The following is a 14,515-nucleotide window of genomic DNA, read 5'->3' as shown; positions in this document are numbered from 1 at the left end:
CATCTTTAAGCCTGCGTGTAACCATCCGTGTGGAGAGAGCCTGAGAGGGTGGATAAATGATTTCTTGTGTTAAATATGATAAGGAACGTCATTGGGGTCTCTTGGGTTGCACTACTATATAATGACAGAATCATTGCCCTTGGGACTCTGGTTCAGGCAGATATAGCTAGACCCAAATAGGCCGTTGCTTTTCGGATGTCAACATATTCTCCATGCAAGAGACTGACCGAACCAAACAGGGTCCAGTGAGATGAGGGTACTCCGTACTCCGACTATCGGGATGAGCCCCCGAAATCTTATCTCCACGCGCCAAGATGAGGAGTAGCGTGAGACCCCCGGCAGGGGAAGGTGGAATTTTGATGCTTGGCGCCCGGTTTTAGGACACATTCAGATATATTGAAAGCTATTGTTACCGGACAAATTCTACGATGGACCATCCGTCAAGGAACAACAAGCATAACGCTGCCTGGGTTGGGCAGTCTCGATGATATCCGTTGAGAGGACTTTGAATGTAGAAGGGGACGTAAAATTTGCACACAATACCTGTTGAAGTGGCAGTTTTGTGAATGCTCAGCAGCGAAGGCGCAATAGTTAGTAGGAAATAGTACATAGAAACGAGGGGAGGGTCAATGCGGCGCAACTTCATGTGTGTAAAGATCAAGGCTGGGAGTCAAAGTAAATGAATGGGTAACTGGAAAGCCAGCAGGCCTTTTGCTTGTTAAGACGCGTGGAAATATTACCAGTAAGACGCACATATTATTTGCTGCTGGGAACCAATAATATACGGCGTCTGCGGACTTCCTGAACTTGAGATTTAGGCAGAAGAAGTAAAAGGAAATAGGTTTTCTGAGAACTGCTGTCTACCTTGGGGTCAGGGGGCTCGGCACTGGTAAGAAACAAACGTATTGATGTGGTTGAGAATGTAAGGAGAACTCTCGCAGGGAGGTTTTAATCATGGCAGTGAATGTTAAGCGTGTTACAGTTTTTACATGGCTTTTGATTGCGCATAAAGATGGCATTTGGATGTATTAGTTTTCAAAGGCCAAGAACGAAGGACTGAATAGTTTTCTAAAGAAGGTATGTTATGCACGTTTGTTACTATGATTGAACGCCCAGCGTTGAAGAGAGATTGACAAACTCGTTCCTCAGCAGGAAATAGTACAGGCTCGCTGTATCAACGAGATACCCAGCATGTGCAAACAGTGATGGACAAATACTGCATCCGATCCACTGCTACCATGGCAACCCTCTCTAATACCCCTGTTCTCGGAACCCACAGTCTCAAGCCCCTACCATCTCGCAAGCATGAACAGCTACCAGTGCACTATGGCTTCTTTGACGTCTCAGCTTCTGAATTCTGCTCTCCAATCTTCTCCAGGTTAAGGCTTTCAGATCGCACAACCGGAACATCTATGGCAGATGCCTTGTCATTATCGATCATGGCAACCAGCCTAGCCAGTTCAGCACGGATATCTGAGCATATACTGGTCATCTCCTCATCCTCCTGGTATATCTTGGCATCGTGAAACTCCTCAGAAGCCTCCTCCAGGGTTTGATTAGAGGTCTCTCCAGCATCTCTGCCGGATTGTCGAGGCTTTTCGTTAAATTGGTCGCTTCCCATCTTTGGATTTTGGTAGAGTGCACTGGGCTTGAATATATCGTGCTGAAGTGGGTTGGTAGAAATGACTGATGATGCAGATGGACTGATGGGATACCTTACAATCTGACATTGGGGCAGTTTTTCATGGAATCATGGATATTAAATACTCTCAAGATGGCTGAAGGATGAGGGTTGCTGGATAGTAATTAGACAAAGAAACTCTTTGTTAAGTTATCATTGTCTGGTAGCCTGGGCCGCGGTGCATTGTGGTCAGATAATGGCTTTGTCTGAAAACGAACAAGAGAACAATCAAAAGCTTTGAAAGCTTTGAAACATTTGATGAATTGTTACCATATTCCGCCAAAGAATGTCCAGTTTAGACAAAGAAATGTGTTCAAATCAAGGAATCCCCCAGCGACAAGAAGAATCAATAGACAATGTGAAGAAAATCTTGTATGATCCAGCAAGATTACCAAAAAGAATATTTTGACATGGAAACAAAGCTGGTAAAGCTGCAAACATGCAGGTTTACCCCTTCTCAAGCATTATTTGTGTGTTCCATTGTTGACCCTTTTCGGCAGGATTAATCTCTGTTAACACTTTTTGCTTCCATACTCAGCCTAACTCGTTTTCACTCCGTGCTTCTTAGAAAAAACAAACATTATGCCGGCAAGTCATTGGGCTCATGGTCGCTCTCTGTTATATTCTTTGATTTATATCCTCTCCATCAGTCTATACCAATAACACAATCTAATGACAAAGAGCTCGTTCCGTTCCCTATTGATTCTGCGCCCGTCTTTCGCTAGCAGCATTGGGAAAAGTCCGTGGACTCCGTGAGTAGCCTACCAGAACTTGAGCAACAAAACCTATTCGAAAGCAGCTGAAAATAACAATCATTTATGGGACCACACGTCCGGGGATACTCGTATCGAACCCAACCATCTTGCTTGATTTCAGCAGTCTTACCGAGACGGTCGATACCTACCCAGCAGAGTGCAGCTGATGGTTAGCCTTTCATCCAGCTTTCAGGCTGGCAAGGCATTATCACGAATCAAGCTCAGGGGAAATCTTGGCAAAGTCCTGCTGAACCCCTCAAAGCAGAATGACGGAACGTCTCGATGATTCATAACAAAGCAATAAACAAAAAACTAAGCCCTTGACATAAATAGAAAATACTAATCAGCCGTTGCATCGTCATTATACTAGATCTAAAATTTTGCCTCTAAGATGCACCTGTAGGGGTTTGCCAAGAAAAATAGACGACGTCTTTCAGTCCAAGTTCTGCGGTTGTGGAAATTGCTGCACTAACATGACTCTCCTGTTGGGGGGAGGTTGCTTTGGATCGGGTCGACTGTTTGCCGACGCCAACGAAGCAAACTGTACCTGAGGCTTGCATAGGTGGCTTGGCGGCTCCAGGCGGTTGGAGGCTGATTAAGGTTGGAGAGTCCAGTTGCCTTCCGGTGGCTTGGTCATCGACTCATTGATCTGCGCATCGATGCTATTGACCTGATAATGACAGTATGACTTATCGACCGCAACACAGCTATTTTGCACAAACAAACAGATAGTCTGCATAAAGTATTGTTTACCCTTGTTTTTTTTCTCGAAGTAAACCCCCCTCACGCCACTTTTTTGGGTGCCGGGCCCAATTGGGCTCAGCCGTATGGCTTTATCGTCGGCTTTTACTATGTGCACAGATATCTTCATCCGTGCAAGCTGAACGGGAATACGCAGGACAGTGCATTCGGCTCGTATCAATGTATGGCTGACATTTGGTATCGTCAGTGCAACTGTAATTCTGTAAAGACAATTCGATAAACCCTACACTTTAACAGATTTAGGTTTGCACTGGCCTTTTTTGCCGTTACTAGAGTTACTAAACTGTCCCCCCATGGACCATCCATCAAGAACAATCCATCAGGTTGTTCGCTTGTACGTCATTGGTAGATCCTCCTCAGAGGAGCTTTTTGATTGAGATGAAAGACGAGGTGGTTGACAGCTTTCAAACGCTTCCCAGAACAAAACGAATTCATCAGCTAAACAACAATGGAATGGGCAATGGGTTAGGGGCCGACCGATGGCAGTTTAGCTTATCCATGATGCAAGTCATCGATACTGTGTTGGAAGAAAGCTGCTCCTGCCAAGCCCAACCAAGCTCATTCTGGAAGCTTAGCTCCGGCGACCTTGATAATATGAAGTCCCTGATATTTTTTTTTTCTCTTTGCACTGGCTCTTCGTATTTTTTTCCCAGTACAGGTAGACATTCGTTGGACAAATTTCCCGAATTGACGGCCAGACCGTGCAAAGCTGAACGCACTGGCGGAGCTAAGGGGTCGCCTAGGCGAACAGAAGCCGTCCTTCGAAGGCACATGGTGGCTTTGGCGGCCTCGACGCTTGATGGAGCTAGATCCGCAACTTGTGAAAATCCGCCCCTGGCTAAGATGCGATCTTCTTTGATGCATTCTAGTTCGAGAAAAAAAAAGGAATGAGACGAGCAACTGATTGAATGGAATGACCAGGCCTTAGCCAGCAAGTCTGAGCCCCTGAAGTCAAATTTGCATGCTCACAATCAGAGCGTTGCCTAGCCTGCCGGATCAGGCCGGTTGTCTGGTGCGCCAACCGTCATGGAGTAGAACGCATCAGGAGGGTCTAGGGTGGAAATATTCCCGGATCCTTTGTATTGAAGATACAGAATCGAGACTTCTATAAGAGGAGATTGGAGTCAAGTTCCAGTAAAGCATTTTGTCTCTTGTTCCTCAGCATCAAACAGCTCAGTCATTCTTTCAGACACTCGCTCGACTCTTCGCTCCGCAACTTCGGTCTCTCACTTTCGCTTGTCTTTTCGCAGCCTGTAAAATCCACATTCGTTCATCAATACTCTGATACAGCATATACAGGCTACACACCATCGCTTAGCATATCAACACTCTTTTATATAACAGAAACCAGACAACACAACAAAACCGCAAAAATGCGCACCTCGACCTACCTTCAGCTTCTGGCCCCGGCCTTCGTCTTGGCCCAGCTCGGCGACAACTCCACCCTCGCCGCTCCCGGCGTCTCGGTCGACGGCACCTGTGGTCGCCAGAACGGCGGCACCGTCTGCGGCGACTGGATGGATGGCAACTGCTGCTCGCAGTACGGATATTGCGGCAACACCACAGCCTACTGTGGTTGGGGCTGCCAGTCTGGTGGCTGTGCCAACAAGCCCCTGGTCGCCCCCACGGGCTTCACCTACAGCATGGACGGCTCCTGCGGCGCCACTGTTCTCTGTGGCGACTGGGAGGACGGAGATTGCTGCTCGGCCGCCGGCTGGTGCGGTAGCAAGGCCGACTACTGCGGCGCTGGCTGCCAGCACGGCAAGTGCTTGGGTACCAACGCCGCCAGCAGCGCCAGCGAGACTTCTGCTGCCACTGCCTCCTCGACTGATGCCGTCGTCGCCCCTCTTAGCACCGGTGTCGTTGATGGCGCCGCTACTGGCTCTCTCAGCACTGGTGTCCAGGATCCGGTAGCCGCCGCTCCCACCGTTATCCCTCCCTTCGCCAACACCACCGCCCCAGCCGTTGAGGCTACCGCTGTTGACGCGGCCACTGCCGCTGCTGTCAGCGAGACGACCACCTCCACCGTGATCGCCGACGTCACCAGCGCCGCTCCCATCGAGGCGGCCACCACCATGCCTCCCTTTGCCAACACCACCGCCCCCGCCGACACCGTTGCCCCGGACGCCGAGCCCACCATGATCGCCGCACCCGTCGACGTTGCCACCAACGCCACCGCCCCGACCAACGCCACCGTCGCCAACGCCGCCGTGGTCCCGACCCGCGAAAACACCCCCGCCCCGGCCGGCAAGACCTGGGCCATCGACGGCTTCTGCAACGCCGACGCCATCTGCGGCCCTTGGGAGTCGGGCTCCTGCTGCAGCTCTTACGGCTGGTGCGGCCAGAGCGAGCTCCACTGCGGTACGGGCTGCCAGTCCGGCGCCTGCCTGAGCGCCCCTGTCGCCGCCTCGGCTGCCGCCTCGACCTTTGCGACCTCGGTCGTTGACAGCACCGCCTCGGCCCAGTCTGCTTCCGTAGCTGTCGAGTCGGCCGCCACCACCGTCGTCGCTGCCACCCAGGATGCTCCTGCCACCACCGAGGAGGCCAACACCATCACTACTGCCCCCACTGCTGCGGCTACCACCGAGGCTGCTGCCGAGCCCACCACCATTACTCTTGACTAAGTGGTGAAAGATTGGGGACCCTGGAAGTAGAAGAAGGTGTGGTTGTGATAATATCACTGGTAGACACTGCGGATGCGCATTCGCGACAGGGATAATAACGAGCAACAATTTTCTTTCTTTTGTTTTGGAGGATTGGCAAAATGATACAAAACATCTTTTTCTGGAGGGGTAACAAATCAATTTTTTTCTCAAGGTGGAAAGAACTCGATAACAGGGCAAATTAGGAATACAATGTATGCTATTTTGGATATCTTAGACATCCAATCCAGCAACAATACCACGCTATTTGTGCTCAAAAGGTTTTGCATAGTGTGACGAATCAAAACGAAGCAAACAATTCCCCAAAAAGACAATCTGACAAGCAAGAACAGAGTGCAAAAACAAAAATAACATGTGGCAGTTGCTACTGCCCTCACCAGGGATCGAACCTAGGACCTCATCATTACTAGTGATGCGCTCTACCACTGAGCCATAAGGGCGAACGTGCTTTGTCACGTGGAAGTGACGGTGCTTGTTCATCTGATATTGCTGGGTTTCCACTGGCCACAGGGCATGGTGCATCCACTTCAACCCGCTACCATATCTCGACGTGGGTCCGCTTTGCCTTACAACCCGCAAAACATCGTCATCGCTCCGGTGCCGGAATATGTGGTGTCATCCGACCATGAAACAGGCGCACCTTTGCCCCCAGAGCGAGGCGGGCATGCTTCCACAAAATCACTGAACAGCATGGCGCAAAAGTTCAACTTCCCAGCCGAAGCACCTTTGCGCCCGTCGCGCAAACTCCGCTTCGCCGATGTAAGCCCAGATCCGTCACGGCCCTCTCAACAGAACCGGGGTAAAGCCACAGCCAAGAACAAACTAACTCTTCAACCATCGCCCCTCATTAGGTGGCCGTCACGGCGACTGCAAAGGAGTTCGCCGGCATCTACCGCGGCAAGCAGCAGCACGCACCCGACGTGGACGCCGTGCTGCATCGGGCCTCGTCCGCCGGCGTAGCCAAGGTGATGCTGACTGGAATGTCTCTATCCGACGTTTCGTTCAACCTGGACGTGGCGCGGCGACGCCCACCCGGCACCACGTTCGTCACCATCGGCATCCACCCCTACCACGCCGCCGAGCCGTACGCGGACGCCACCTCAACAACCCCAGAGGCGTATTTTGACCAGCTAGCCGCAAAGATCAGAGAGGTTCAGAGCGGCAGCCCCGGCGTGCTGGCGGCGTTTGGCGAGCTGGGTCTGGACTACGACCGGCTCGACGTCTGCGGCAAGGACGAGCAGCTGCGGATGTTCAAGGCGCAGCTTGACCTGGTCGTGCGCGAGGGCTTCGACCTCCCGCTGTTCCTGCACTGCCGCGCCGCGTTTGCGGATTTCGTCGACGTGCTGACCCCGTACCTGCCTCGGCTCCCGCGTGGGGGACTGGTGCACTCTTTCGTCGGGAGTAGGGAGGAGATGGAAATTCTGACGGGGCGGATGGGGCTCGACGTTAGCGTTAACGGGTTCAGCTTCAAGGACGACCAATGTCTGGACATGGTCCGGCACGTGCCGCTCGAGAAGCTGCAGCTCGAGACGGATGCGCCGTGGGGCGAGGTCCTGCCGGCTATGAACGCGGTTGTTGCGAGGTACCTGGCCACCGTGCCGCCGTTGGATTTTCAGAGCAAGAAGAGGGACAAGTTCGAGATGGGAAAGATGGTCAAGGGCCGTAACGAGAGCTGCTGCATAGATCGGGTGGCGTACGTCGTTGCGGGATTGAAGGGTGTCGTTGTGGAGGAGGTTGCCGAGGCGGCTTGGAGGAATTCGGTGGATATGTTCCGCTTGGAAACGGATGTGGAAGAAACTGCAGCCTGACCGCTGTGGTCTTTGGTGGTTCACATTGACCATGCGCGGCGATTGTGTCGCTGACTTGTCAAGTTCAAAAGGCATTGTTCATGGTCATTGTGGCGGCAACGGCTAGAACGGCTGTGTCGAACCTAAGGTCTCACAATGTGACCACTTGGATACAAAAGTTCGCTTGACAAAGAAGACTAGTTCGGTTTACGCGAGGACAAGAAGAACACATCATGTTTAGCAGCATTTGTGTTCAGTAAACCTGATTCGCGACATATATTCGGCGCTCGGATTTTTTGTGGTGATTCTGACATCCCCAAGATTAGTGTCAGGCTTGGTATCTCGGTGAAAGAATAGAGCAAGTTCAAGTTGATACCAAGAAAGATAAAAGGAGCCGACGCGGGGAGTGGATCGCTGATTCTGCCTCGCCTGTAATCGACCTGAATCTTGACCGAAATGGCAGTTGGTGCAAGATTTAGGCCAATTGACGTCGAAACTTGAATGACTCCCAGGTCGCCAAACCGCGGTCGTTGAATCACTCTTACTTTGCCTCGTGAGTGTGGGTGGGCAGGCTGTCGTACAAATCGTTCGTTCGGCCCCGCATTCAGAAGGAGTGCATCGGTCGCTCGGTTTGGAAAAGCCTAATCGCCCCGAGAGAGAGTTGGTTTGCCTTCTCCATATCCTGTGGCAGTGCTTACAACGCATGACCCTAAAATATGCACTGGTCGTTCAGCCGCACGTCAGGTCCAAGTATGAGTTTGCTCACCGACGTCATTTACGCCGTTTTGATATAAATATAAGTTGAGGTTATTAGGATGAGTCCTATCAATAATGAAACAAATTATCGGCCAACATCATTAGGAGAATACTTTATTCCTAGCCCGAACTTGGATCCAACAACCAAAGCGAAATTGCAGTAACAGTTGCCCACGCAATGGGTTGCATGACTTCGGTATGAGCCTAGCCCTAACCCTGAGTTTACCCCCTATTTTTATCCTTCCACCCAACTGACCCCCTACTCTCAACACGAGCAGAAACAAAAGGGCCAGCGATCCCTCTTCAAGAAAGACGCTGCCGCAGACCAAAACCCCCCAGCAACCGCTGGCACCACCACATCCAGCGGCTCCACCGCGACCTACGTGGAGAAGCGATCCTCCCAGCAGCCACCATCTTACACCACCGGGGCCGCTACTGCCACGGCATCAACCAGCCCTGGTGAAACCTCCCCCATCACATTTCCAAATTCCTCCGTCCAGCCTGCCCACTACACGGGCCTCACGCAGAACGAGGAAAGGCTGCGGGTGCAGATCAAAGAGCGCAGGAAGCGTCGCGAGGAGGAGCAGAAGCGCGCGGCGGCCGAGTCTCGACGCAAGTACGCCGCTGCCAAGACGCAGAGTCACAAGAGAGGTTATGGCTCCTCGGGTACCAGGCGGAGCAGAGGCAGTGGTGACGGCGGTGGAGGGTTCTTTTTTGGGCCGAGCATCGACTATGGAGGTGGCAGCTCTGGGGGCTACAGCGGAGGTGACTCTGGTGGGTGCAGTGGTGGTGATGGCGGCGGCGGTGGAGGAGGAGGTGGTGGAGAGTAAGAATACGGAGACATATGGAGTAGTGTGTTAGTTCAAGATTATGGGAATGTTTTTTTATGATTAGACCGATAATGTCCAGTATTTACCCTGGAACTTTCATCAAAGACATGTTACGTTCTCGGCAATTTTGTCAGTATAAAATGAGGATTCTTCGGGTAGGTATCTGTCCCATTCAGATACCGCCTATCTTACAACGGAAGCCTGATCAAGCCTGCTGGATGCCACACAACGTAGCAATACAGTTGGTGTTATCCAACTTTCGAAAGACTACTACTCATAGTGAGGTAGTTCTTTCAGGGTTGAATACATACAAGAGATGTTTCTAACCTAAAATCCTAAATGTATTTTAGCCTCGATCCAGATACCCCCTCTTATAAAGCCTTCACCCACACCCCAGACATTCACATGTACCGACCCTCACACCCAACTAAAGCAGTCCCTCCTCCTTAACTAGAGAAACCAGCACGCCATTCTTCGGAGTCAAGGTCAATCTAGCCCCCATGCTCCAGGGCTCGGTGTCGCGGTTCTCGATGGCCGCAAAGGTCTGCAGGAAGCGGGTCAAGAAGTACTGCGTCTCGGTCAGGGCGTACTGCTGGCCGACGCAGATCCTCGGCCCGCCGTTGAAGGGGATGTAGTTCCAGCCCGGGCGCAGCGTCTCCCACCTCTCGGGCTTGAACTCGTGCGCGTCCTCCCCAAAGAGGTCCTTGCGTCGGTGCAGCGCGAGCAGGCTGTACACCACAAACGCCCCCTTTGGGACGAATACGGGAGACTTGCCGTCCGGCCCGCCACCGCAAGGCAGAGTAGTGTCTAGGGATGCTTGTTTGCCTGATAGGGAGAGTACAGGATGGAGACGTAGGGCTTTAAAGGGTTGGTTGGTGTTAGCTTTTCTGTTCTTGAAGTTGAAAAGAAAGAAGAAAAAGAAAAAGAAAAAGCGACGGCACATGCAAACACATGTCTTACATTCGTTGATACACCACCTCAAATACTTCATATTGCGAAGGTCCTCATACGTCGGTATCCTTCCCTCGAGATATAAAACCTCATTCTTCAGCTTTGCCCATATGTCCGGTCGTCTTGCCAGCGTGTACAGCATATTAGTCAGTAGCGAAGCCGTGGTGTCTCGGCCGGCCAAAAGAATGTTTAGCAGCTCGTTCCGCAGCATCCTTCGGTCTTGAGTCTTTTTCGCCAGCGCGTAGAGGAATATGTAGCGGTCTTCCGGCTGCTTCTCGTCGCCGCCCGCGGCACGCACCCAGCTGTTGTACCGTATCGCCTCGTCCACGTACTTGTCGACGTGATCCTGCACCATCTTGATGCAGCGCGCGGCCTTCTTTTCCTTGTAGACGTGGCGGAGCGGGCCGAGGATGAAGCCGGTCAGCATGTCGTTTTGTGCATAGTCCCAGGCGGCGGAGAAGTCATCCAAGCTCTCCCCGTTGGAGAGACCTTTGGATCTCTCGTGGGCGTGAGCCTCGAGAGATCTCACAGAGTCCCCAAACAGAAAATGGGTCGAGGTATCCATGGTGAAATCAAACATAAAGGGGAGAAGGTCAACGGTCGAACCATCTTTTGGGAGCAGCGAGACGAATGCTTCGAAGCGCTCCCCCACAGACACAAGGTCGGTGATCTGGTCCCGAGCAAAATTGGGCCGGACTAATGCTCGCGATCTTTGCCAATGCTCGCCGTCCGACAAGAAAATCCCCTTGCCCAAAAAGTCCTCGGCACCTATGGAACGGCCCTCGTTGTTGAATTCACCAAACTGGGTGGACAGGATGGCTTTGATGTTTTCGGGGTCGCATGTCCAAACAAAGTCGAACCCCATGGCTTTTGCCGTAAAGGTATTCCCGTATTTTTCGTGCCGGTCTGGAGTATTCTTCATGAGTTGAAAGCCTGCTATGTCATTTTTCACCATTTCGTAAGTGAATCCGAGGCCGAAGAACGGATCCCAGTCTGGGTATTTTGCAGGAGGAAGACATCCGGAATCCCGTTTGATTTTGCGGCGGTGCATGTACAACATCACTCGCTTCCATATCCAGACGGCTGCAACGAGTGCTGCTCCAATTTTGGGACCGGTAACGAAGATGCTCATTTTTGAAGAAGTTTTTTTTTCTTTTGTTTTATTTTTTCTTTTTTCTTTTTGCTTCGTTCAAGTATCAACAGTAAGGTTTACTTGGCTTGCTTCACTGAAGCCACTGAGCCGTAGTGCAGACTTTCTCCCCTAAATATTGAGCAAGCGCGCGAGAGTGTTATCGCATTCTTGTTATTTTCCGGTTGGCCGCACCTTTCGAATGAGCTGGAAGCAGGTTTCAGCTGAAGTCTTGGAAGGCCCATACCCATTTGCATAGTCAAGATTGGGGTTGGGCACGACAAAGGATGATCACCACCCAATGATGAGTAAACGGAGTAAAACAAGAAGCCGAGAGACCGGCGGTTAAACTTTGCTCATTTTCTTGCTGTAAATATGAACTGATGCCAATCTAAAAAGGAGCTTCTCAAATAGTATTCTGGTACTTTTGGCACCTGTTGGTAATGCTATGAAGCCTGACACCTTTTTTCATGTGGAGGTCATAATACATCTGAACATTTATTTCCATCAAGCATAAGTTTTACCTCGCTGTCGAGATTGCGGATTGGTGGTCCGTGACTTGCTGTCATCTGATTTGTTGGCGCGAGTATCTATCAATGTCTGCTATCAATAGTAATTCACAAGCTCATATCTCTCCTTCTCATGACCTTTTGACGTAATCATATAACGATTGACTTTTATTGATCTTTTCTAAACTTTTAGGAGGCTCGCCTGGTATCAGAACAACGGAAAATTTCAAAAGCTCACTTATCTGCGGATTGCGCATATACATTTTTCTTAGGACAGATCAAGTATTCCAGCCTGAGTGGAATCTGGGCTTAAAATCAGAGATGGAGATTAGATATCAAAATCTTGTGTAGAGACCGGGATACAAGCTATACAGTCAGATATGAAAATGAGATACGGAAATCAAGATACAAATCAGGTGATCAAGTATGTAAATCAGGGACTCTTGCAATGTTTCATAATCCCAACTCAGTTACTTCTGCACAAATGCTAGCGGTGCCGGAGAACCAAACATACTACTTGACAATTCCATGTCGACAGACCGACAATCGACTGCCGTCCAAGACCTATTTCCCACTGTTCTATTTAGTCATGCTCTTTGCAATGATGCCAGTAAGAAGCTCATAGTTCTTGTCCGCGTCCTTCTTGGCAATGCCCGCCAGGGCCTTGTTGCACTTCCCCTGAAGCTCGTGAACGAGCTCCAGACTCCCGTCCCCTTTCTCCTGCACCGTCCAGAAGCTCTCCATGACGACTCCCATGGGGCTGTGGACGCGGACAAAGACGCCCTCTGTGGTGTCGATAAACTCATAAGTGCTCTTGATGTCGGAGCCCATGATTGGGTTCTCGTACTTGTTCTTGACCTCGTAGACGTCGACCTTTTCTGACGCGAACTTGACGTTCTTGGGCTTGTCGTAGGAGCCCCATGCTGGTGATGGCTGTTGGGTGCGAGACACCACATACGGCCCGCAGTCGATGATGGAGGCGTGGTCATGCAGCTTCGCGATGGCAGTCGCCTTGTCTACGCCAGCGGGGATGTCGTGGCGGTGGCTAAGGGGGAACGACGTTTCCATGACTTTGGGATTGCATGTTAGCGGTGAAAACTTTCCAGGGCGCCCCGTTGTGGGTATCTGGCAGGTTGTTCTCAGAAAAGAAGGCGGACTCACAACCCATTTTGACCCAAGGTTGTCGGTTATTCGTGCTAAATGGAGAAAAGGTGGACGTATTGTTTGTCTGGACAAGCTCGTTGTTGATGCCTGTTGAAAAGGAAGACTGCTTCTTTCGTGGATGCAAAGGATCTACTTATACGGATGGTGATGCGTTCATCAAAAAAGAAAAAGAAAAAAGAAAAAGAGAATGCAGCCTTTCCCATGGCAGACGATTCAGCGAGACACTGTCAATCGCATACGACGTCAATCGATACGCTTTCATACGATGGTTCGTAAACAAATATGACATGTGCCAGCAAACAAACGACGAAAACGAGTACGACGTTGATTGGACTTGTTATAATCTGATATTCACATTCGCTGTTTGGACCCTTCCCCCTCGCCAGCGAGGGGGGTTGGGGGACTAAACCTGAAACAAACATTAGACTCGGTAGCAAGAATAGGTATCTGGTGGTTGTTTTCTTTGCCGCGCCTCAACGGCTTTCTAAGCGCCAGCTCAACCTATCATTTCTTGTTCCTTTTTATCTTACGACGAACCTGCCATATTCATGGGGGCATCCAATCATCGGCGGAACTCACCCCGCAAAACCGCCATCTGTCGTCTAGCATGTCCTCGTCAAGACTCCGAGCTTTGAGAGGTCGGTGACGTCAATCTACCGACAATGAGACCAATCCATTTTTTTTGCAGAAGAAACGTTCGCCTATTGCCATACCAAACATAACATGGCTAGAAGTGGCTGTTTTTGTCCTTGTCTTCCTGAATCTCTTCGAAGCGTATGTGATTTAGTTTGGATGAAGTGGTGATTTCTTAATCCACGCACTTTCTCTTTCTTTTGCTTTTTTCCCCCCCACCTCTTGATTCCATTGCAATTTAAAAACATAGCTCCAGAAATAGTATCGCCCGATCGGATCGGACGCACCGGTGCTTCTGATGATCCGGCAACCGACTCGTGGCCCGAGACACCGGAACGAGCTAGTTTAATAAGAAGGATGTTTGACACATGAGTTTGTTCCCCGCAGCGTCTTATTCGTAAACCAAAAAGCTCTACCAATATACGCTATCTCCGTCATTATCTACCAGATTTAGCAGGCTTTGCCTTTAAGCTTCGGGTTTGATGGCAACCCCTAGGGCTGCGAAGCAGCAATTTCACATGCCACAAAACCAAGCACCAAAGACCGCTAGTCTCAACCCTGTTTTGACCATAAAAAAAACATTACGTCGCCTATGTCCCCGAAACATGTTCACATCACCGTCAGTGCCTCTGGTTACTATGTCGTGCATTACACAAAGATGTGACACCAAATAGAAGTGGTCTGTTGTACCCTCATCGCCTCCAAAGTCGTCCTCACGAGCTCAATATACCTTTCCTGACCCCCTCCGCATGCTGCTGCCATCCAAAAGCTCCGCCGTCATCTCGCTGTTGTTGGTTGCTTTCTCCATGGTTATGTCTAGTGGAAGTCTCGATTACGCCAATGTGTCCGTACGGATTAAAGTTATCGAGTCCGGGGAGATATATGTGGGTTGAGG

At 50.6% G+C, this 14,515-nt stretch overlaps 7 protein-coding genes across 7 annotated transcripts; 4 read left to right on the top strand and 3 right to left on the bottom strand.

Moving 5' to 3' along the window:
• Positions 1-1,324: 1,324 nt before the first annotated feature.
• Positions 1,325-1,730, bottom strand: PgNI_02307 (uncharacterized protein; the record flags this gene model as incomplete). The annotated part of the gene is made up of 2 exons (XM_031122374.1): positions 1,325-1,686; positions 1,721-1,730. 2 exons carry the CDS (start codon positions 1,728-1,730, stop codon positions 1,325-1,327), a joined length of 372 nt encoding a protein of 123 aa, XP_030985918.1.
• Positions 1,731-4,159: 2,429 nt separating this feature from the next.
• Positions 4,160-4,309, top strand: PgNI_02306 (uncharacterized protein; the record flags this gene model as incomplete). The annotated part of the gene is made up of 1 exon (XM_031122373.1): positions 4,160-4,309. One exon carries the CDS (start codon positions 4,160-4,162, stop codon positions 4,307-4,309), a length of 150 nt encoding a protein of 49 aa, XP_030985917.1.
• A 262-nt stretch (positions 4,310-4,571) lies between these two features.
• Positions 4,572-5,822, top strand: PgNI_02305 (uncharacterized protein; the record flags this gene model as incomplete). Its single annotated transcript, XM_031122372.1, has 1 exon — positions 4,572-5,822. One exon carries the CDS (start codon positions 4,572-4,574, stop codon positions 5,820-5,822), a length of 1,251 nt encoding a protein of 416 aa, XP_030985920.1.
• Positions 5,823-5,954: 132 nt separating this feature from the next.
• PgNI_02304 (uncharacterized protein) lies at positions 5,955-8,208 on the top strand. The gene is made up of 2 exons (XM_031122371.1): positions 5,955-6,620; positions 6,713-8,208. The coding sequence occupies exons 1-2, from the start codon at positions 6,375-6,377 to the stop codon at positions 7,667-7,669; spliced, it is 1,203 nt and encodes a 400-aa protein (XP_030985919.1). The 5' UTR covers positions 5,955-6,374; the 3' UTR covers positions 7,670-8,208.
• Positions 8,209-8,399: 191 nt separating this feature from the next.
• On the top strand, positions 8,400-9,378 carry PgNI_02303 (uncharacterized protein). Its single transcript, XM_031122370.1, has 2 exons — positions 8,400-8,600; positions 8,683-9,378. The coding sequence occupies exons 1-2, from the start codon at positions 8,583-8,585 to the stop codon at positions 9,232-9,234; spliced, it is 570 nt and encodes a 189-aa protein (XP_030985922.1). The 5' UTR covers positions 8,400-8,582; the 3' UTR covers positions 9,235-9,378.
• A 283-nt stretch (positions 9,379-9,661) lies between these two features.
• Positions 9,662-11,317, bottom strand: PgNI_02302 (uncharacterized protein; the record flags this gene model as incomplete). Its single annotated transcript, XM_031122369.1, has 2 exons — positions 9,662-10,092; positions 10,195-11,317. 2 exons carry the CDS (start codon positions 11,315-11,317, stop codon positions 9,662-9,664), a joined length of 1,554 nt encoding a protein of 517 aa, XP_030985921.1.
• Positions 11,318-12,217: 900 nt separating this feature from the next.
• Positions 12,218-13,221, bottom strand: PgNI_02301 (uncharacterized protein). The gene is made up of 2 exons (XM_031122368.1): positions 12,985-13,221; positions 12,218-12,893 (listed from the first exon to the last, which is right to left on the bottom strand). Exons 1-2 carry the CDS (start codon positions 12,989-12,991, stop codon positions 12,403-12,405), a joined length of 498 nt encoding a protein of 165 aa, XP_030985924.1. The 5' UTR covers positions 12,992-13,221; the 3' UTR covers positions 12,218-12,402.
• Between the last annotated feature and the right edge of the window lie 1,294 nt (positions 13,222-14,515).

The sequence above is a fragment of the Pyricularia grisea genome (assembly GCF_004355905.1).
Source record: "Pyricularia grisea strain NI907 chromosome Unknown Pyricularia_grisea_NI907_Scaffold_1, whole genome shotgun sequence".
In the NCBI taxonomy this organism is placed as follows: domain Eukaryota; kingdom Fungi; phylum Ascomycota; class Sordariomycetes; order Magnaporthales; family Pyriculariaceae; genus Pyricularia; species Pyricularia grisea.
The sequence above is the reverse complement of the archived record's forward strand: the minus strand, read 5'-3'. Positions and strand labels throughout refer to the sequence as shown.

Excerpts from the sequence above, each read along its gene's own strand:
- PgNI_02304 (XM_031122371.1), top strand. The coding sequence starts at position 6,375 with ATGGTGCATCCACTTCAACCCGCTACCATATCTCGACGTGGGTCCGCT. Across the intron at positions 6,621-6,712 it reads GCAAACTCCGCTTCGCCGAT|GTGGCCGTCACGGCGACTGC; the intron begins GTAAGCCCAGAT and ends GCCCCTCATTAG.